We start from the raw sequence: 22,898 nt of genomic DNA, 5'->3' as shown, positions 1-22,898 counted from the left end.
GGAAGGGGAAGAAGGCTGTGATGTTATGAGTGGCTGGTGAAGGCGTGTTTTATGGAGGCAGATGGTGATTTGATGGGAGAAAGGCAAATCGACAGGAAGGTGGATGGGTGGCATGGCTGTTTGAGGGTGGTGGAGAGAAGAGATGGTTTGTGGCAGAGTTCTCTATTCCAATTTTTTTTTTTTTTTTTTGCATTTGATATGTTGCAGCCTCCAAATTTTTTACAGGTCAGGAGCTAAATTCTAAAGCGTTCCCCTCTCCTCTTTTGATTTTTTTCAATCTAAATTTCCAATAAAACTAACAGATGGCAATTTGATCAACTGCAACCTGCCCTGCCCCTTATATAAATTTTTTTAGGTCAACTCAAGTTGAGTCTCCTGACCTTCCAGGACTTAAACCAGGTCAACTCCTGGATCGGGTTTTAAAACGATGCTATATTCAATAACTTGCTTATGTATTCAAAATGAATACACGAACACAACCCTTATAAATACTACATATGGGGGGTCAAATAGACTACAATGGGTTAAAAAGTAAAATAACTAGGAAAACAGTGAATTTCCACCTCCGAGTTAAAAAAAAAACAGCTAAAGAGCTTTACTCTTGTAGCTTTGGATCCATAACTGGATGAATAGAAAATTCGAATGCAACATCATAAAAATTATAAACAAACTTACCAACTTTATGGGCCCAAAATCCTGTGGAACAGATAGCATGAGTTCTTCATTCCAGACTGGATTCAAGTTGCTCTTCATCACGGTGGTTTGAGCAGTCTATTAACACAAATCACATTTTATCATTAGTGACTAGCATCAAAATCAAAGCAGCCCCTTCACTTTCTTAATTATAATATAATATTCTACCAATCAAAATTGATCCGTCAGAATGAAGATGTATACAAAACATTTATTTGTCACTTCAATTAAAAAAAATTAATTATGAAACTGCAGTCAAGATTTTACAAAGGTCTACGGGTTGGCCAATAAATTGAATGGTATATTGGTATCAACCATTTTATCAAATGGTTGTGATTAATATTATCCTTGGTAAAAATAGACAAAAAAGAATCTCTACTTGGCATGGCACCAAAGATCCGCACCTGATTTTACAAATAGAAATTATTATATGAACTTGTCTCAACGAAGAATTTGGAGAAATAAAAGTGGAAAAAAATAAAATAAAGATACAAATTTCACTAACCTGTTTCCCAAGAGCAACGATCACATAGGGATCACTTGACATCATATCTCTAATAGCTAAATTTGTACCTTTTATAACTTTAACCTTCAATATTCCCATAAACTCTACTATGCCATCCTGTAACAATTTCTCAATGTTATCCAAGTATGAAAGAGAGTATGGAAACAAAAAAGGTAAGCCAAAAATTTACCAAATTCTGTGAGACACTCGGAATTTGAAAACTATCAAAAAGGTTTGTGGATAAACTTGACTTGAGAGAAGAGGAGGAAGTCTTCCCCGATGTGATCCGCAAACTAGGTTTCAAAAATTCTTGAAGCTCATACTTTGACCTGTGAGAAACAGAATAAGATATGTAAACACTATTAACATCCAATCTACGAACACCAGTAACTTTCTAGTGATAACACCATGCTTGATCTAATCTGCAATAAAAGTGACTTAATCTTTCCATATAAGTTTTATACTAGTATGCAAAAAGAAAATTAAAAAAAAAATGACAGGTTAACAGGGTGAGTGTTTTAAGGCAAATCATTTCTAACCTGATGAACCTCGTACGCTCCTCATTACTGGAATTTGGCCCTGGCTTTGAAACTCCTTCAGGTAAAAAGGCCTCATAAATTGAATTAGCAGACAAGTTTCCTCCAACTTCAATCATGGCATCAATTTCATCATCAGACCATTCATCCAACGTCACGGATAAAACCTGAACAATCCAAATTAATCATGTTCTAAACAAAAGAATCACCTGTTTGAACATGGTAAGATCAGCTATAAGCAAACATACAAACATCAATTGGAATTCATACTTTAAAAAGCAGGCACATACTTACATGAATGTTTTGTGTGGAAAAAAAGACACATAAAACGTCAATCTTATTTCATTTTGTACACTCAAAATGAGACTAACAATAACAAAACGATAAAAGAAACTTGAAAGGTCAAATATTTACACAACAACTAATTCATAAGCTTTTGTGACTAATTCAGATTAAACAAAGTGGTTGCTGTCAGAGCCAATGAAACAAAGAAGTCCAACATAAAAAACAAGACTAATTAAATACAATAAAGAATATAATTAGGGATCTTATTTTTTCTTCTAGATCGAAACATGCTCCCGGAATCAAACATGGACCATATTCTGGATAATTCAACCATTCATTTTGTGCTCCTATAATCCAATTGATCTTTCTATTTTCCTTGGAAAATAACTTCAAATTATAAATCACCAAATGATTGCAATTATGCAAGCCACATGTACATATTGCAGAAAAAACCATACATGTCATATTTGTTGCATCTTATGATATTTACAAATCACATTAATAAAACATTATAATAATTAAATCCATGGTTTTCTCTATTAATTTTTTCTTGTTTATTCTTTATGATCTTTAAGTTGTTTTAAGAAGAATAAAATCCTCAATCCCATTCCATCATGAGTGGGTCTTAAGTGAAGCAAGGGATCATTCACCTAGGTTTAGTTTACTTGTAAAGAAATTTCTCAAATTGTGAGACAAATGCGACAAAATAGTGTTCTTAAAAACTTTTGACAAGGAATGGAGAAAGGCTACAATGGGATTAGTATTTGATTGTTATGAAATTTTGATTTTCTATGATTATTCTAGCCTTTTAGTACAATTTAGTAGGTTTTCCTGTCCTTATCAGGACTTTGACTATCAAATATTGGTTTTTCACTTTTATTATTTGTTTTGATGTCTATATATAAGCAACCTAGCTAGGCATTCAAGTTATGTATGGTGCTTTGATTCTTCAATAAATTGATTTTCTTGGGAAATTGATTCGTGCTATTTTTTGTTTTCCTCAATTGGTTCTACAATAATTCCAACCTACCCTCATATCTAATATCTAACAAATTATGTTAATCTAAGAAGGGGATCAGTTGTAATTTTTCCTTTCCTCTAAGATAGGAGCATTCTCTCTTTCCCATTTATGTGAGATCTATCCTTTCAGTTTCCAAGTTTGATTTTCTTTGTTCTTCACTTACAGTCACTAAATTCTAAATAGTTCTTTGTACTTTTTGTTATTCATAATTACCTTTTATTTCCTCTGTTTTGGATTTTTTATCTCTATTTGTTTCACATTGTTTTCTTCATTATCCTCAGTTTATCTTCACTTCTATATCATTGTTTCCAATTCTAGATTCTAATCTAGGGTTATAAATTATACTGCGTCATGGAGGTTGATGTTAATATCATGCTCTCGATCAATGAAATGAATCAGATACAGCATATAAAGATGGGATGTTGAGTGCATCACGTGTATTATCATGAGTTAACTTCTCCTATACTGAGCGATAGTATGCTCTATTGTATGTTGAATTATAATCTAATGAAATTTCTAACCATTTTCTCAAAAAAAATAAGGTTCTTCGCTTGATATATTCAATCAAGTGCCTAGTAGAACAACCCTACAAGAAGGTCTAGGATAAAAGGATTATATAGTTTCATTTCAAAACTGAAGCAAGTTCTCATGTCTATTACCAAATGCAAGTAAATATTGTCACTCAAATTGCAACGCCTAAACATCTGGACTATACTTCCCTACAACAATTGGTTCCTAACATTGAGAAAATAAAATTAGAGGCAATATGGAATAGTTACCTTAGAGATATGTGTACCAAGACTTCTGTGCACACCACAGCATTTTAAGCATATGAAAACCCCAATATTTGCTGATCTGGAGGAAAGAGAGTTACCAGATTTCTTAAAAGCACGGGGTCAAAAAATAAAATAACCAACCTCAACATGACTTCAATTTAAACATATGCACAAAATATAACTTTTCAGATTGCTAATAAGAAGTGTGCATTTAAGCTCTGTTAATATGCATATTCACAGCCACAAGGCATTAACATTATTCAACTTACGCCCATTTTGGATCTGGAGCACCACAATCAGCGCAAAAGCGATTATCACTTTGGAGCAATAGATCTTTTAATCTTCTTTTACCTTTGCAAAACAACAACAAAATGTAGTGATTAAATATATAGAATAGATAAGAAGATCTTTATAACACGATCAAATAAATTGATGCTGAAAATGGGAAAGGTGGGAAGAATAGATGGAATGGGAGGTATTACAGTCATTAAAAAATGATAAAAAGGTTGGCTACTTATTTGCAGAAGATACAACAAAAGGCATCAAATCATACATACTTATTGATCCAGCAAAAAGCAAAGTGTCCAAGTTCCAACAGAAAACAAAGAAAATACATGGTGTAATTGATTTATCTTATTTCATTAAAAAAAGTAGGGAGAATGGTGAAAAAAATAAAGGAATAGAAGCATTGTGAACAATCTGGGAGTACTTCCATTCCTCCTCTAATCATTCCTCACATCTACCAGCAGTTTGGTGTTACTTTCACATCATACACTAAAGATTTTCAACCAGTAGCATGATTGCACATTTATTACAAGCTAAAGAAACACCAACATGATTTTCATTCTATGAAGCGATGTAGTTTGTAGAATAAATGCAACTTGGTCAGTCTCAATAAAAATGAATGTCAAGAAGAGATACCGATGAGAAATCTACGCGGTACATTTCAGTTAACCAATAGATAGGGCAGTCCAATATTGTTCAAGCAATCGTCAAGTTTCTTCAACATAGCAAAATGATGAAACTCTTAATCATCAGTTACTATACAAGTTTCTAGAAAGGGATTTATCAGAAAGAAAATCCATCATAGAACTTCAGTTCTGCTATCTTACCAAAATAAAGCCAATACTCCATATCATGTCTAAACATATCACAAGTCAAACTGAATTGCGTTAGGAGTGAATAAAATTCTAAATTTCAGATTCAAAAGCAAAGATTTTCGGTATCCATGGTCAGACTATATTCTTAAAGTTGAGCATTTTACAATTAAGCAATGTTGCTTCATATAATGATACTCAAAACAACACCAACTAATATAGAGTTCATGGTATGATTGGTCACTTTGACATCCATCGATTTTCCACAAAGAATTATTTAAGTTCCCTATGTCTAAGAAAGTTCCATTTTTTTCATTGTAGAGAATCTAAATCAACAAGGAATAATGGAACAATCCACTTTCACATGATGATAAACCTCTATGCAAAAGCTTAGCAAGGGAAAAACCCTAAATTTGTTCCTTCCATCTTCTTCATAAACAATTCAGGGCTGCTGCAGAAACCTTTAACATTAAAAAACATTCAAATTACAATAGTAAACCTGTTGACTATTCTTATGCTTTATTGCTACTTCACCAGCATACCTGAGGCAACCTGCTGAAGCTCTGACAAACGGCTCATTGCTTTGCTAATAACAAAAAATCATTCAACAAAATCCTGTCTCCACCAAGTTATCTGCACAAAATGACCAAAAAGAAAGGAACCTCAAAAAGAAAGGAACCCAGTTCAGCAACAATAATAGAAAACTAAAATATTTGGTAAAAAAAAAAAAACAAATTCCTTTTACCTTTTCCCAATTTTTAGAAAACATAAAGCCATCCCAGGATTTGTGCTTGGCAACTGGCAAAAGCAACTGTACAGCCAAGGCATAGAGAAGAGGGGGAAAATCAAAAACTAAAGTAGATGCTGTCCAAACCAGAACTATTGACCCACCACAAATACCATATAATAAAATACAAAGATGGTCAAAGTGTCCAACAAAATAATTACAGCCAATTTTCCAAAGACCCCTCGTGACACAACAAGTGTCCAAAACAAATAGATAATAGAGACACACCTAGCAGCCTTGACAACTAAAAAATTAGAGCAGCTTTTCTGGTAGAAGTAGAAAGGGGGAGAAGAAAATCAGTTGGGTGCTCTTCCACAAGGAGGTCCTAAGGTGTGGCTGGTGCGCCACTGAAAAGAAACTAAGCAAGTTTAGGTTCTTGGTGCAGATGGATGCTATGGACAAAGAGGAAAGAGATACTTGTATCGTTTGTGGAGGCTCCTTTGCAAAGGTCCCATGACACCTATGAATAAAACAAATGCAAGGCTTGACATTACAGAACCTAGATATCGCAACTCAAAACACAGAAAAATTCAAAGCTCTTGGGTAAAACTCAGTTAGTGGGTTCATCTGTTTTGATTGAATTTGTGAGCATCCAACTGTAGCCATTTGAAGACCAACTAGTTATCCAGTGAACTAGTTATCCAATGAACTGTAAGCAGAGTGGTTTTGACCTCCATGATGAAGCATGTAGAATGCCCTCTAGCAGTGCTAAAAGCCCACGAACCTGAGCAGGCATCAACATGTATTATGCCAGAGCAGCTTCAGCTACTCACAAAATGCTAGGCCACTAACACTTTCCAATGCTGTATCTCCAACAATCACCACCTCTTAGGTATTGTCACCAGTCGCCTGTTATATCCTCACAAAATGAAAAGCGATGTCTAGCACTGTTTTCCCAGTTCTATGCTAGCATTGTTATTTGCTTGAATTATCTAAAGATTCAATAACAAAGAAATGATAAAAGTTTAAGCTTTACATTGAATCGGATAAATAGCCTGTTTATGGTCAATAATTCAATACCATAAATAACAATATTTAAGCTATCAAATCTACTCGTCATTGAAAATAGAATAATAGTATAATCCAAAAACTGATTCCTGACACAATCATCAAATTTCTTATTTCACCTTGTATTCATCATTAAATCCAATCTGAACTATAAAACTGTAGACTTCCATGTAGAGGATCATCCAGCAGGAGGACGATGCAGGAAATCTATGAAATGCCAAACATCAGCAACAAAACGCCCTGACTAGCCACGTGATCTGCCTTGCCTTATTAGTATGCTACTGTTAAGCACGCCTATATCACCGCCCCCCGCCCCCATTAAAGTTGACATGATTTGCCCCACTAAAAAAATGAAAAAACTAGATAGAATTCAACCTAAATTAGAATTCCAAAACCAAACCAACACATAGAAACCACCGATCCTAATGTCTCAAAAACAAAAATTACAAATAATAATAACAGCATGACAGACCCATTGAACACTTCAAAAATTCAAAAAAGAATCATAATAACACCGAACATAAAAGTAACTCAACGATCTGTTTGGATGCTGAGAAAACGCAGGAAAATAGGAAAAAGAAAAATATAAGAGAGATGGAGATGGTGCTTTGCGAGATTCCACGATTTACTAGAGAAACAAACAGATGGTAAGTATGAGAAGATGAAGAAGAAGGTCTAACCTTGCGACAAGGATGGATGGTACCGTAGAGAATGTTTATGACTCGGAAAATCTCTGCAACTGCTCCTTGTTCAGAATGTTTTTCTTTTTTTAATTCAAGTTTTAAGTAAAACTGGAATTGGAAATTAGAGTCAGAGAGAGAGAATTGGAATGATCTATATACAAATATATTGAATGACAGAAATCTGAAATTTGATCCAATTATTAATATTGATGAGAGTAATAAGATTTAATTGTTTAATTGTTTAAAACGCAATATAAGAGTTGAATGAGAGAGTGTTGCGTTGTTCTTATAGTGATTTTTATTTAAAATTATTTTTTAAAAAATTATTTTTAATGTTAATAATTGAAAACAATTAAAATATAAAAAAATAATTAATTTTTAGCCAACTGTTTAGACCGAGTAATTAAGCAGTGCACTGTGTTAAAATGAACTTTACATAACTTGTCACCTAATAAGCACGTCGGAATCTTCCACGTGTTTGTATCCAGTACTTTGTTATCATCAGTTTTTCCAATAAGGCCAATAAGGGGAGGGAACGTTTGGGAACGCGGCTGCTGAGTTGTGTTCTCAAAAGCTTTAAATTTTTTTTTTACTAAAATTTAATATGATTTATATGTTTTAAATTGTTTTGATGTGTTGATGTTAAAAATAATTTTTAAAAAATAAAAAAAAATCATTAACATGCATTTTGATACGAAAAGTTATTTGAAAAGCACTCGTAATCTTTTCTAAGTTACGTTTTGGTTTGTATTTTAAAATACAACAATAAATATAGAAAATATAGAAAGTTATTTAGTTACAAAATATAAATAGAAAATTAAAATATTAATATTAATATTAATTTATTTTTAAAATAGTTTTCATGTGAATTTTTATATTATTAAACAAGAAAATATAATGAAATAGGTTTCATTTGTTTTTTTGTTTTTGTTTCTTTATTAATTAAATACTAACTTATAATATGTATTAGTATTTCTCAAATATATCTGAAATTAATTTAGGATATAACTAATCAATTTACAAGGCTTTACGGGTTGGATAAAAAAAATAGAAAACAAATAAATGAATGTGTAAGAATTGTTAATTTCGCACATGTGGGACAATCGTTCTTTCGGGTCGGGATTTCTTTGATAATAGAGGAAAAAAATAAGAAATTCTTGTTTGATATTAGTATAAAAAAAGAAGAAGAAAGGAGTCATTACCTGGTATTTTGGTAATTATAAACCTTAATTGGTCTTAAGATATAAATAAAGGGACTAGATGTGTATAAAGAAAAAGTAATATAGGGTCGGGATTTCTTTGATAATAGAGAAAAAAATAAGAAATTCTTGTTTGATATTAGTAAAAAAAAAAGATGAAGAAGTCGCTACCTAGTATTTTGGTAATTAGAAACCTTAACTAGTCTTAAGATCTAAATAAGGGGACTAGCTGTGTATAGAGAAAAAATATTACTCTTAATAGACATTACCTAATGTACGCTGCCTTGTTTATTTGTCTAATATAAACTAAGATATTGTTGTGTTTTTTAACTATTAGTATATCTAAGGTTTTAAAAAAGTCATTATCGATAAAGAGGTCGTTATCTTATCTAGTTAAAGCCTGGACACTTTAGAGTTAAAAAAAATGTATTTTTTTTAATACTAGGAATACATCTTACGTATAAGTTCGTAATCCTTGATATTGAGACTAACAAAATAATGTTTTTTGGTATTTTTAAAATGTAAGCCAAGTTCTCATGATTTTAATAAATTGGTTATTAAATTCAAATATTAAACACGTGATGGTACAAAAAAGTGAGAAATTCAAAATTAATTGCAAAATAATTTTTCAAAAATTAAAAATTGGACGAAGACCGTGTTTAGCAAGACACAAATAAAATGTTTTTATCAAAGCTATTTTAACCACGATATCAATTCAAAACAAATTATCATTCATCAACTCAAAACCAAAAAACACCAACCATCCACACAAATTTTATTAATTTCACATACTTCATTTAAATTTCATGTCAGTCCAAATAAATTAAAATAAATCCAAATATAACTCTTGCACCAACATAATGTTCAAAAAAGCAATATCAATCCAAAAAATAATCTCACAATTTAACACAAATAACCACATAATTTCAAACTAAGAAAAAAATCAAATCAAATTAATAGTGTCCAAACAGTCCAAGTATTATACAAAATAATAAGCATTTTATTCTAAAATTTCACAATTTTATAGCAATTTATCAAAAAAAAAAAATTAAGTTTATAAATCGACACTGTGAGGCGTTTGAAATGCTTAGGATATACCTAAATCAATTGGAGTTTCATATCATAGAATTTAATATAAGATGTGTATTGAATATTTTATATTTGCACCTAATATAAAGGATAAAAAAAAAGTAAATCTCTAATATGAGATAAATCCTTATAAATGTCATTTTGTTAGTATATATGTCTTATAGCTAATCAATTGGTTACATATGATATTGACTTTTTTTATGTAAAAATATTTAATTTTTAATAAAGGCTTATTCATTTTTAATATTCATGAAATATTTGATTAATGAATCTAGAGTGAATATAAAGTTTTTGGGACAAAAGTATTTTGCAAAGAAAATTATAAAGTTGTTATAATTATGAGATTCCTATTGTATCAAAGTGTTGTTTTTAAATATTTCTAGTTAATGCTCTATTAACATTGGACATCAATCTGAGTTGTTGATACTGACACATTATATTCTTTCTTTTATGAAAAGAATCAATTGTTCTTATAAGTTAAGGTATAAGGGATACCTAAAACTAATATTTAGATGCTTATCAGATGATATGTATATTGAACTGACCAGCATGAAAATTACATATTGAGAGAGATCATTTGTATCCATGAAAAGGCTCATATAATTGTTATATAAAAAATATTTAGACTTAAGATGATTAAGTTATCTTATATAGAGAATATTATACTGATTTTGCTATACATTATCCAAATCAAGGGTAGCAAATAAACAAATATTAATAATAAAACAAATCATATAAAAGTATTTAAACAATCAAAATAAAAATTATCATCTTAATTTAACTTTTTTTAAAAAACTGAATTTTATCCAACCTACCCGCACCCCCAACTAGGGATTTATCTTCTGATTCTACCGTTTGCTCGGATTGAACAAAATGAGGTGGAAGTAAGGAATGGGTTACATCAACCAACCAGACGGGGTGAACTCTATTCCACCTTCCATCCGTAATTATCCCTTTTCCTTTCCATTCCAAAAACAACAAGCATTAATGTCACTATCTCCCACCTTACCACCCAATAATTTCAAAAAAGAAAACAAAAAAACGATAAAAGGGAAGCAAAGTGTTTGTTGGGCTTAGGTACTAGATGGATTTGAGTGATGGCTTTGATGAACAAAAACATTTATAAACAGCTTATTTGTTTTTATATTTTAACAGTATTTTTTTAAAATTAATTTTTATTATTTTAAATTAATTTTTTTAAAAAAACCACTACCACATTCTCAAACATCCCATTAATCTTACAATTCAAGTAAACATGCAGCTCTTTCATCCATTAATTATCCCAAAAATACAAAAAAAGAACGCATTTCTCTATAACCAAAGTTAGTACTTTAGGTTTCATAGCGTATTCTTCAGAACGAGGGGGGCAAAGAGCGAACACATTTTTTTGGGCGAGGAAGGGAGGTCAATGGTAAAACAAAAGTAAAATGCTTGAAAAAGAGAAGCCATGGAGCCCATATGGGCCGGAACACCAGAGAGTCCTTGGATTCCAAACCAAGCCAGTGCCTTTATATAATCGTTATGAGTTTATGACGCCTTTATATAATCGTTATGAGTTTATGACATATGCTGCCCTTTCAGCCACTACAAGCGAGCATGTTTGGAAACGCGGCCATTTGAAATTTTTTTTTTTTGTTAAAATTTAATATGGTTTGTACGTTTTAGATCGTTTTGATATGCTGATGTCAAAAATAATTTTTAAAAAATAAATAAACATCATTGACATGTATTTTAGCACAAAAAGTTATTTAAAAAACACCCGCAATCACACTGCCAAACACACTCCCACGGTTGATACTTGACACAGCAAAAGACAACTTGCGTTGAGAGGATACAAGAATCATTTATCAATACCAAACAAAAGGTTTCTAATTTGTTTTAATCCATTTGATTATTTAACAGCACAGATGAATGGTTTCAGCTAATCAAGTTCATGTGATGCTGACCAACAACAGAAAAATGCCACAGTACCTAACAGGACCACACTGCTGCTGCTGTCTCGATGCTCATAAATATGCAATATCAGTACACTTCAACATGCCATTGTTTTTTCTTTTTAAGCTGTGAGAGCTTTTCATCCCACTTCTCTCCTCTCTGTTCCGCAACTTTCTTCAGCGTATCTTGGATCCCAGGCATCATTCCTTTGAGTCCACAGAAATATATGTGGGCTCCATCATCCAAGCGTTTGAAGATCTCATCACTGTATTCCTCAATCTTATCCTGCACGTACATCTTGCCTCCACTCTTGTTCTTTTGTTCTCTACTGAGTGCCTTGTCATACCGGAAATGGTCTGGGTTATCCTGAAGATATTTGGCAAATTCCTCATCATAGAGGAGACTGTCATTGTTGGCCACCCCAAGGAAAAGCCACGCAAGACCACCAAACTTGTATGTTGGGACAGCCTCCATAAACATGCGCCGGAGATAACCTCTAAATGGAGCTACACCAGTGCCCGTAGCAATCATTATGTGGGTGGCATTTGGGTCATCCTCAGGTAAAAGCATTATCTTGCCAGAAGGTCCTGCCAAAGATATTCTAGGACAGTTAATGGCTAATAAATCATCATGTGATGCAAATTATATCCACTAGCCCATTCCAAGAAGCACCCGAGACAATCCTAACAACATTTCATGTGTTTTACCAGCAATTTGGAGACTAATAGATTGTTTGGCATGAGTTATAGATTGCTCAAAGTCATGACAAAAAAATTACTTTAAGCCAAATGCTTTTAAATTGAATGGTATATTTGATAACAGTGTCATAATAATAGTTTAAAACAAGACTTTGATTTAAATCTAAAAGTAGCTCATGAATCAATCAAACTTGAGTAAAAAGTCAACAATCAAAAGGTTATTTTTTTTGCTTAAAGCAATATTTTAACTTAAAATCTAAAAATAATTTAGGAATTTCAGTTAAAATGATTATGATTTTGCTTTAGTCAAGTCAAAAAACAACTTGAATCGTTTGTTGTCTAATAACAATATATCAATAATTAAGCATCAAAACACGAAACCAGAGCATCCTTGGTTAGCTAGAACTAAGGAAATAAACAAATAAATAAATGATACAGCAAAAAATAACAAGTTTCTCAGTCTTTCCACCAAATTAGCAGGGCCATACCAGTGATCTGAACTTTGTCTCCAGGCTTTGAGTTGCAGAGGAAATTGCTGCACACTCCACTCTTCGAAGGATCCTCCTTTCCAGTCTCAGGGTCATAATAGACAGCACGGCGGACACATAAACTAGCAGTCTTGCCATCAAAAGAATCTCCATACCTGGTAGATGCTATTGAATATAGACGTACGTTGTGGGGGGCCCCTGGTTTCTTCGGGTTTTCACCCTATGATGCAAAGAGACAAATTACATTAGTTAAATAGAAGCATTATTACCAAAGTATTACAAAAAAAGATGAGCAAAATGTTGACTTTAATGCAAAATCTAGAGTCCCACTCTTCAATTAGACTGGATTGAGTAGATCAGGATCTGCTAGATTTCAACTATATCAACTTGGAACTAAAGGCTAACAGCATGCTCAGACTAAAATGACTGGGATGACAATGCTTACTAGAACAGCATATGCATGCTCTAGCACTTCAATGCAATCTTCAACATGCCCAATCCCCACCCAAAACCATCACCACCACCAAAAAGACAGGCAGAAGTCACCAATTTAATGCAAACTATATACATAATGATAGCAGGCCTAGTAGATTGATAAATAACATGACTTACAGGGGGTATTACGCCATAACTCTGTCCTTCCCAGTAGGGAACATTACCACCATGATCAATCACTACATGGCAAGTCTCTCCAGGAGCGTTTGGGCCGACAATCCTCTCTACAGAGACAATTGTTGCTGTGTAAGGTTCCTTGGGCTTGTATGTATTCAATGGGGGTTCCTTGGCATCTTCAAGTCCTAAAGGTGAAACTGCAACCTTAGATCTACTGGCTTGTTGCACAGACATGCATACCAACAATCGTTTTTTCAACCCAGTATTCCTTGATTTCAAATCCAAAGATGAGGCAGGGTGCCATGATTTATCACCAACGCTTATATTTTGAATCTGCAACAAAATCATGGGCAACTTCCTTGAGATCTAATTAGCATGCACACACACACATTTTCATGAATGCAAAGAACATGGGTGGCAGACACATGTACACACATACACAAACACATAATGAAAATTGGAGCAGATTGAAACGCTTAAACAGGGATAATTGTCCAAATCAGATTAGAGCCTCATCATGTAGAGATTACTTATTGGATACAAAGAAAATTGGCTCAATAACCAGTACAAGATCTATTAAATTAGGATATAATTTTAACCAGTCATATAGCTTAGCAGCTTGCATGTGCAAAAACATATGGAATGACCGGCAACTTCACTTAATGGAAGACTGTGGTAACTAGCAGGGCTTCAGTAACTACTAACAAAGTGCAGAAGCATTTAACAAAATGCAATGTTTAAATTGGATAACAGGATTGCTGCAAGCTGTACTTGTACTCAATAAGCTAAAGAAACTTCAGCTTGATCTTTGGATCATTGACCTTCAGTTTAGACATGGGAATGTTTTTCGTCTCAAACAAAAGAGTTCTCTCTTGATTAAAAGGACAATTATTTCACTTGCAAGCATATTTGGGGGCGGAGAAACAGGTCGACACCCTAAGTAACCTATGCATGAATGAACTAGCACATGCAAGCATTTCTTCTTCAGGAACAACTTAATAGCAAGCTCAAAATTAAAGAGCACAAAATCAGTTTCATGTCATTTCTCCTTCTTTTTTTTCAATTTCTTATCAAGTTTGAACTTATGCAGCCACCATTAAGTGTCTTATTCAGCAATCTATTTTCCAGCATTTGAAAGATGACCATACTCTTCTTCTCCATCTATAATAGCAATAAAGATCATGATCCACAAACTTGGAATATCAACCTCTTTCCACATTTCATAACCCTTCAAATATCAAATCCATTTTTAACATAATTGTAACTTGTAAGTGACCCATCCTCATTCAGTTATCAAAGAAAATGTTCAACTCAAACAGAAATTTCCTTTTATTTTTATTTTTATTTTTTGGACATGAACAAGCATACAAACAGCAGATTTTCTCTATGTGAGTCCCATTAAAAAACAGGGCAGCCCAATAACAAAATCTTAATAACTTTTAAAAACGAAAAATTTGCCTTCGTCTTGCTAAGAGGAAAGGTTGAAGGAAACCAAACAGACCCTTTAATAATCTCCTTCCATGATCATGAAACAAGATTTAAAATTACCTTAAAAGCAGATCTCCTTAGGGTGGTATCGCTCCCAGCAGGAACAGCAAAGGAAACCTGCAGCGACAAAATAAAAAAGAAAAAGAACGATCAATCTCAAATACAAAAGATGAGGCAACAGTTAAAAAAAGAAAAGAGATCCCAAAGGGTATGGCGTTTTGGAACCTGAGAAAGTGCAGCCAAATGAGCCATGATGAGCAGCAGATGATGAGATTAATTGAGCGAGAAAGACAGAGAGATTAAGAGAGTGATTAGTGAGGTCTTGGAAATGTTTTTTATACTATGATGCATGTGAAGAAGAGTTGATGGTTGACTGAGGAGGCAGGTTTATGAGTGAGAGTGATCCTTTGGAGGGTAGCAAGGGGCGGGGGCGGGGCGGGTTTGCCTCTTGCCTCTCTCTTTCCGCCCTCTCGGCTCTCCCTGGCTGCTGGTGCTTAATTAATGTACATTTTCTTCCCCTACTCTTCCTATAATTTTTATAGACTAAGGGGTGTTTGTTTTATAAAAAGTGATTTTTTTGAAAATTAATTTTAAAATTTTTTGTGTTTATTTATTATTAAAAAATTTGATAAATAAAAAATATTTTTTAGTCGAAAAAATATTTAGCTTCATTTTTAGAAAAATATATATTTTTTTTATTTTGAATGGAAAATATTTTCTGAAAATTGTGAAAAATTTAGAAATATCATATTATTTGCTGATTTTATCAAATTTGGTCCTCAAATTTTTTATTGTTATATATATTTTGTTTTGAATAATTTTTTTTTAATTTCATCTCTTAGAATTTAATTTTTATTTTTATTTTAGTCTTTATTTTTATAATTGTTATTTGCTTTTCCCTTATAATTTTTTAATTGAAATTTTTTGTCTATCAAATTTGGTCCTCATTCTTTTGATTGTTATTTATTTTATTTGAAATAATTTATGAAATGGTAATTATTATTATTTTAATTTCTTCATCTTTTAATTTTTTATTTGTTAGATTTGATCTCTATTATTTTGATTATTATTTATTTTATTTGAGATAATTTATGAAATTATATTTTTTTTTCAATTTCATTCTTATTTAACCTTTTTAATTTGTAAGATTTGTTCTTCATTATTTTAATAAACTTGAAAAAAATAAAACATTAATAAATTATTTTTCAGCTCATTTTCGATGACATAACCAAACATTGAAAAGTGTTTTCCAACTTATTTTTCATTACACTACCAAACATCGAAAAATAATTCACTTTTCCGGAATTCACTTTTCCAGAATTCACTTTCTAAAAAGAAACTACTTTCCAGCAAACAAACGGGTTTAAGATTATTTGTTAATCTATCTCCCTATACGAATATTCCCACTTTTTATTCTCTTTCTTTTATTGATTTTTTTTTTTTAAAAAAAAAAAACTTGTGATGAACAATTTAGATTTTTCAATCCATCTATGTTTTATTTCCTTCCCGTTCCATGTAAGTACCGTTATTTATTTATTTCAAATTTAATGATTTTATTTAAACTTTTGAGGGTTGGAAGCTTATTGAGCATGGTATCTTCTTCTTCTTCTTTTAATCTAGTTTCTAGTTTATCCCTCGTGAAGTCATGAAAACTGTGACCTGGACATAGATATTTTCTTGGTTGGTACACCAGGCTTTGAATTTTTTCTTGGTTCCATGATGATATATGCTTGGGGTTTTAGTTGGGCTGCCCTTTCTTCTCCCTAACTAGCCTTTGACTAATCCTCGGGGTTTCAATTAGGTTACCCCTTCTTCTCCCCAACTAGCATTAATATATTTTGCTTACTTTAATTTCATAAGTGATTTAGGTTCTTAAGGAGGTTTGTTTCATTCTAAAAATTTATTTTTGATGAGAAATTAGATTTTATTTTAAATAGATGAGATGCCCAACTTTACTATTTGAAATGATTCCATGAATAATTATATTAATTTTAATTATTTTTTTATGTATTTTCCTACTTGTTGAGATCTCGTCGTTTTTATAATAATTAATTTTTATTTTTAGTTTTATTTTTAAATTAATGGGTTCATCAAAAGCCTGAATAAGCTGGGACATGTTAAAATTCTAAAAGCCTAAGTTTTTAATCCCGAACCAAAAATAAATAAATAAAAGTACTCTTTTGAGCCCAATTTTTATAACTTTGATGATTGTAGGATTTTTTTAAAAAAATTTCCTTGGTTATTTTTTTTCTTATTTAGTATAGGAATTCTAATATTAGTTTGATTCTATATTAACTCTATAATTATTTATAAATATTATTTTCCTTATTGAGGATTAGGGTTTAGGCCTAAAACTAGTATAAATAGGGTTGTTTAGTTTGAATTTTAGTGGACTTTGATAATTTTAATAAAAAAGGTTATTCTCTTTCTCTTCTTTAAAACAATAACTATGACATCAAGGGATTTTCTCAATAACTTTTTATTTCATCCCTCTCGTGATTTTCCTTTTAATTTCAGTTATAGAGTTTAGATTGTGTTAGTTAGTATTAAAGCACAAACCTTATTGGTTGAGCTCATTGATTACCATGATTGAAGGTTATGGAGCAAGACATGTTCATGATAGAGGATGATGTTTTCTAGATAAGGAGGTTCTGACCTAGGAACATGATGTTAAAAAACTAATAATTAAGGATCTACAAAGGCAAGTCGCGGGTTTAAACCATAATTTTTTTTTCAATTTTATCCTTCAACATTTCATTGATTGAGTTTGAAAAGTTAGCACAAATTTTTATTTATTTATTTATTTACAAAGACTTTATAATTCTCTTTATTTTTTTATCAGATTATTTCAATTATATAATTTGAGTCGCGAGTTTAATAGGATATTTCAAGTTAACCCAGTTCTAATTAACGTGGTTTTTTTACTTTATTGCAACACATAAATATTATTTTTTATATAAAAAAAATTAGTTCTAGCACACGAGTAAAACAAGGCTAGTATTGAGCGGGCATGGAAAACATGCGGGCATCCAAAGCATTTTGAAAGGAAAGGAGATAGGTTTCTTTAGCAAATGGATCATCGAAAAGTTCAACAACTTCCAAGTAACAAGTCGATCAGGAGGAAATGGATGATGTGACAGAAGCGAGGCCTCTTTGGATTCTTTTTTGCCCATCGATATTGGTTCTCCATCACGAACACGCCTTTTAGAAAATCTGGAGACATATTCTATACTTCCATCTTTGCTTAGTTCACTTCTACATTTCAGGGGAACTTGCTCTGAGGATCCCTAGATTCACATTGGAGAGACTTATGAATTGTGCAGTCGACAAAATACTTGGAATTTAACAATCGAAGTGCTCAGGTTAATTCTTTTTCCTTTTTATCTGAAAGATGATGCCAAGAGATGATTGAATTATTTGCTTTTAGGTAGCATCACTACTTGGAAGCAATTGACTTCCAGGTTCTTGCGGGAATTCTGTCCAGTGTAGAGGAAAAAGCAGTTGAAGAGAGGGATGGTGATAAGCTTCATGAAGCATGAGAACAATTGTGGTCATCAGGCTAGCCGATCGATCAAATTGTTATCCAAAGGGCTTTAAGAAGGATGTTTTGGTGCCGGAAAATGAGTTGATATTTCCGGCTGATTTCTCTGTTCTTGAAAGGAAAAAAGAGCCGATGCCTGCTAAATTGCTTCTCATGCTTGGACATCCATTTCTGACAATCACAGGGACGAGGATAGATGTCCTTGAAGAGACCTTAACCACGGATTCAACATATTCGAAGCAACGAGGTACCCAAACGATGTTTTTTCATGCTTTTATATTGATGTGTTCGATTCATTTGTGCTGGATTTATTTAATCCAAGTATGAGAAATGACTCGGCCTTGTTTTTTGACGAGGAAATTCACAACATCGTTCCTTTTCCTGCTATCTTGTCCTCCCCTACCCTCTGTTGTCATCTATCAAATAATAAAAAAAAAATCCTTTCACGATAAGAAATCTATACTCTGTTTGTTTATTGAAAAATAATTTTTTTTAAAAAAATAAATTCTAGAAAAGAGAATTATTTTTTGATATTTGGTAGTGTAATGAAAAATAAGTTGGAAAACACTTTCCAGTGTTTGGTTATGTCATATAAAATGAGCTGGAAAATAACTTATTAATGTTTTATTTTTTTCATGTTTATTAAAATAATGAGGAACAAATCTTACAAATTAAAAAATTGAATGAGAATGAAATTAAAAAAAATATAATTTCATAAATTATCTCAAATAAAATAAATAATAATCAAAATAATAGAGATCAAATCTAAAAAATAAAAAAAAAATTAAAAGATGAATAAATTAAAATAATAATAATTAACATTTCATAAATTATTTCAAATAAAATAAGTAACAATCAAAAGAATGAGAACCAAATTTAATAGATAAAAAAATTCAATTAAAAAATAATAAGGAAAAAACAAATAACAATTATAAAAATGAGGACCAAAATTAATATAAAAATTAAATTTTAAGGGATGAAATTGAAAAATAAATATTTAAAACAAAATATATATAGCAATCAAAAGTTTGAGGACCAAATTTGATATAATCAGTAAATAATATGACATTTCTAATTTTTTCACAACTTCCGGAAAGTGTTTTCCGCCCAAAATAAAAGGAAAATACTTTCCTGGAAACCAAGCAAAAATTTTCTTTGACTAGAAAGTGTTTTCTGTTGATCAATTTTTCTAATAGCAAATAAACACAAGAAAATTTAAAAAATTGTTTTTTAAAAATTATTTTCCAGAAAATAAACACAGAGTGAAAATCAATAGAAAGAAGCATGGGATTCGGGCTGATGTGCCTTCTAGATTGAGCCAGTATGTTTGGATCATGTGAATGGGCTTCTTTTGCCTTATTTATATCCTTGAATTATGGCCTTAATCTTTCAGCTAGCTAAACCTATTATTACTGAAACCCATTGTTGCTCGGTGCTAAAATATTGTTCAATTTCATCCTTTGATGGGTCGATGATCATAGAGAACTGATTTGTTTTTATGTTTAAAAAATATTTTTTTATAATTTTAGATTGATATAAAAAATAAATTTTAAAAATTAAAAACATATTAATTTAATACATTTCTAAATAAAAAAAATACTTTAATTATTTCTTTCAACCTTTTCTCATCATCATAATTAGTTTGTGTTTTTTTTTATCTATAATATTTGGTTTTTTATTTTTATTGGTAACTTTTTTGTTTTTTTATCCTTAACTTTATTTATTTTATTTTTCAATTTTATCTCATTATTTTATCACCTTTAATATTTATATTAATTTTAGTCATCGTGTTTTATTGCTATTTTATTTTATTATTTTATTGATTTATTTTATTATTCAATATCATCCATCATTTTACTTTATTTAATTTTTTTACTAGATTTGATCTTTATTTTTTATTGGTAATTGTTTTCTTTTAATTATGGAAGATTGAGAATTTTGCTTCATGATTTTTCCGGGTTTATCTTCTGTGGGGTAACTTGATGTCATGACCTGAATCGAGAGTTTTGAATATTAGTCCGATTTGATTATGGTCTTTTTTTTAGTTTTTTTTTTAAATTGATTTTTTTTTTCAATTTCATCCTTCAAAATTAGTTTATTGGACCTTCATCTTTGTGATTTTTTCACTTTCATTTATATGAATTTATCTCAATCTCACATCGAGGGTCACATATTAGTTAAGTTAACCTAGTTGACTAAGGTTTTTTTCTGATATTTTTTTAATCAATTTTTTTCATTATCATCTTTTATCATCTAGTTTTTTTTAGTTGACCTCTATTATTTTATTTTATTCTGTAAGGTCATTCTAACCTCATAACTATTTCGTAAATTTGACACGCCAACTTGAGTCATGATTTTTTTAAAATTATTTTTTTCCAATACACTTCAATTAGGCATGATACTTTTAAATATCTATAGATTCTTTTGAAACCACTATCATTATCATAGCATTCTACCAACAACAACAAAGCTACGGAAGTGATAGGCTTGGAAGCTGGAGCTGATCATCTTCTTGCTTAGGGCACCGGTATGGTCACAAATATTTAAAAGCAAGCTAGCTATGGAGGAAAACTTTTAATCCCATCATGTGCATTATTTGACCCAATACCTAATCTTATCCACTAGTAAGCACAAAGTTGAGCTGGATCAGGCCACTACCAGCTGACAAACCCAATAAATAAATAAATAAATAAATAAATAAATAAATAAATCATGTATGCCAGCTGGACAGGACTAGCGGTATCTTTTCTTCCCCTATCGTATACTATGTTTACCAAAATATCACTGCCCTGTGATGCTCACAGCTGTAGCATTTCCACCCACATATTTCAGATACTTCTCCCTTACTCTAACCAATAATAAAAATACCTTCGTAGTCAACGTATTCTTGCGGGTCAAAGATATTTAAAAAAAATTAATTTTTTTTAAATTTTTTTTTATTCCTTTACGTATAAAACACTTCAAAATTAATTGATTTTAATTAATTAGATTAAATGTATGTATTTCTCTGTACGAGAATTTGAAAAGAAAAAAACAGAAGAAGCTGAAACTCAGTAAATATTGTTCTAAGTGGATGCCCATCAGACTGAACACGACACGTCGTTTTTGAAAGGCAAAAAGAACAAAGTAAACATTTCTTCTCCTCCCAAAAAAGAAAACACTCGCTCGTAATTCTTAAGCAACAATTAATACTACTAGTTAATTCTTACCTGCATATACAACAATACTCCTATGGTTATTATTGGTAGTTGATGATGATGGCGATGACTGGTTTTTGTGCCTCATAAAGTAGAAAATCAAAGCGGAAGTAACTAACAAGGCCAAACCCGTGACCCCACAAACCAAGCTTGCTACCAACAGCACGTGCCTCACATGATCGCCGCCGCCGCCGCCGCCGCCGCCACCACCAGCAGCTCTCCACCACGAGGTGTCGTTCGAGTTCATTGCTTTCGGCAATGCAACCCCGGACGACGACGTACTTGTGGCCGCTGAAGATGCTCCAAAGAACTGCTTCATGTCAGGTGGGAATCTCACCCCTGTTGGTGGCATGCTCTGGTACTCAAGCCCGTGGTCAGACGGTCGTAGCTCCCTGGCTTTTGAGTCCTGTACGATGATGATCATGACGATGATCGAGAGCTGCATGTAGATAGCCGTTACTTTGAGGGTGATTTCTTTAAAAGAAACCATTTCTAGCTCTCCAGTCCAGACGCCTCTTGTTGGTTTGTTAGTCTGTTTGGCTCTCACTGCATGTCTCAAAGCAAAATAAACACCAGTAAGTATTAATAAAGAAGGAGAGAACAAACGGTGTCGGTTGGTCTCGCGCTCTCGCTCTCGCTCTCTCTCCTTTTTTCTTAATGTGCTTTAGTTTTAAAAGAAAAAACGAAGAAACGCGTGAATGGTTGTCGGGGACCGAAAGTCTTCACAATCACAAAAGGTGTTCATCGCTCTCGCCGCTGCTTTCTTTGTCTTCTACTACCTGCCTGTTGCTGCTACTGCTCAACACATAACAATAAAAGCAACAGATGCAAGCAAGAACCAGCAGTGTGATTTTCCTATCTTCACATGACACTGCACAGTGAAAAGGAGGATGTTCCAGTGGGAGATTTATATCTTGCTTTAGTTTTCTAAAGTAAAGCTCGCATCAAATAGCAATTATTTGCTTGCCTTTCATCTTTATGCTAACTAAAGTTATAATGGGGGTATCAATTCAATAACAGGGCTTCAATGATTTGTTTATGATCATAGATTCGTCTTGTACCAGGTGGCCTTTCATGTCTTTTCAGTTTTACTCGACCGTCCATTTTTTAAAATGTAGCTGTGGTCCTGTGGATTCCTATGGCATTTTTGGAGTTCCGGCTCAACAGCTATTTCACTTTTTTTTTTTTTACTTTTAATAAAAAATATTATCTTAATATATTTTTTTAAAAAAACACATTTTCAAATATAATTTCTACCAT

General features: G+C 32.0%; 3 protein-coding genes across 7 annotated transcripts in view; all 3 read right to left on the bottom strand.

Annotated features, from left to right (window-relative positions):
- LOC7487566 (ADP-ribosylation factor GTPase-activating protein AGD12) overlaps positions 1–22,898 on the bottom strand; it is a 29,482-nt gene that overhangs the window by 1,145 nt on the left and 5,439 nt on the right. The window contains exons 1-9 of one of the 5 annotated variants that reach the window (XM_024593625.2): positions 7,389–7,648; positions 5,659–5,724; positions 5,456–5,575; positions 4,086–4,167; positions 3,820–3,895; positions 1,738–1,901; positions 1,389–1,527; positions 1,199–1,315; positions 676–771 (exon numbers count right to left, since the gene is read on the bottom strand). In XM_024593625.2, the coding sequence (XP_024449393.1) occupies positions 676–771; positions 1,199–1,315; positions 1,389–1,527; positions 1,738–1,901; positions 3,820–3,895; positions 4,086–4,167; positions 5,456–5,492 (711 nt within the window). In that variant the 5' untranslated portion in view covers positions 5,493–5,575; positions 5,659–5,724; positions 7,389–7,648. Of the gene's footprint in view, positions 1–675; positions 772–1,198; positions 1,316–1,388; positions 1,528–1,737; positions 1,902–3,819; positions 3,896–4,085; positions 4,168–5,455; positions 5,576–5,658; positions 5,725–6,827; positions 7,003–7,388; positions 7,649–22,898 lie in introns of those variants that run through there. The other 4 variants (XM_002298854.4, XM_052445823.1, XM_052445821.1 and 1 more) reach the window with 4 other exon arrangements.
- Positions 11,503–15,415, bottom strand: LOC7487565 (ferredoxin--NADP reductase, root isozyme, chloroplastic). Its single transcript, XM_002298853.4, has 5 exons — positions 15,126–15,415; positions 14,961–15,017; positions 13,413–13,745; positions 12,801–13,020; positions 11,503–12,201 (listed from the first exon to the last, which is right to left on the bottom strand). The coding sequence occupies exons 1-5, from the start codon at positions 15,150–15,152 to the stop codon at positions 11,702–11,704; spliced, it is 1,137 nt and encodes a 378-aa protein (XP_002298889.3). The 5' UTR covers positions 15,153–15,415; the 3' UTR covers positions 11,503–11,701.
- On the bottom strand, positions 21,483–22,692 carry LOC7487564 (uncharacterized). Its single transcript, XM_024600344.2, has one exon. The coding sequence runs from the start codon at positions 22,126–22,128 to the stop codon at positions 21,640–21,642; it is 489 nt and encodes a 162-aa protein (XP_024456112.1). The 5' UTR covers positions 22,129–22,692; the 3' UTR covers positions 21,483–21,639.

This window comes from Populus trichocarpa, chromosome 1, assembly GCF_000002775.5.
Source record: "Populus trichocarpa isolate Nisqually-1 chromosome 1, P.trichocarpa_v4.1, whole genome shotgun sequence".
Lineage (NCBI taxonomy): Eukaryota > Viridiplantae > Streptophyta > Magnoliopsida > Malpighiales > Salicaceae > Populus > Populus trichocarpa.
This window is presented reverse-complemented; position numbering and strand designations above follow the sequence as displayed.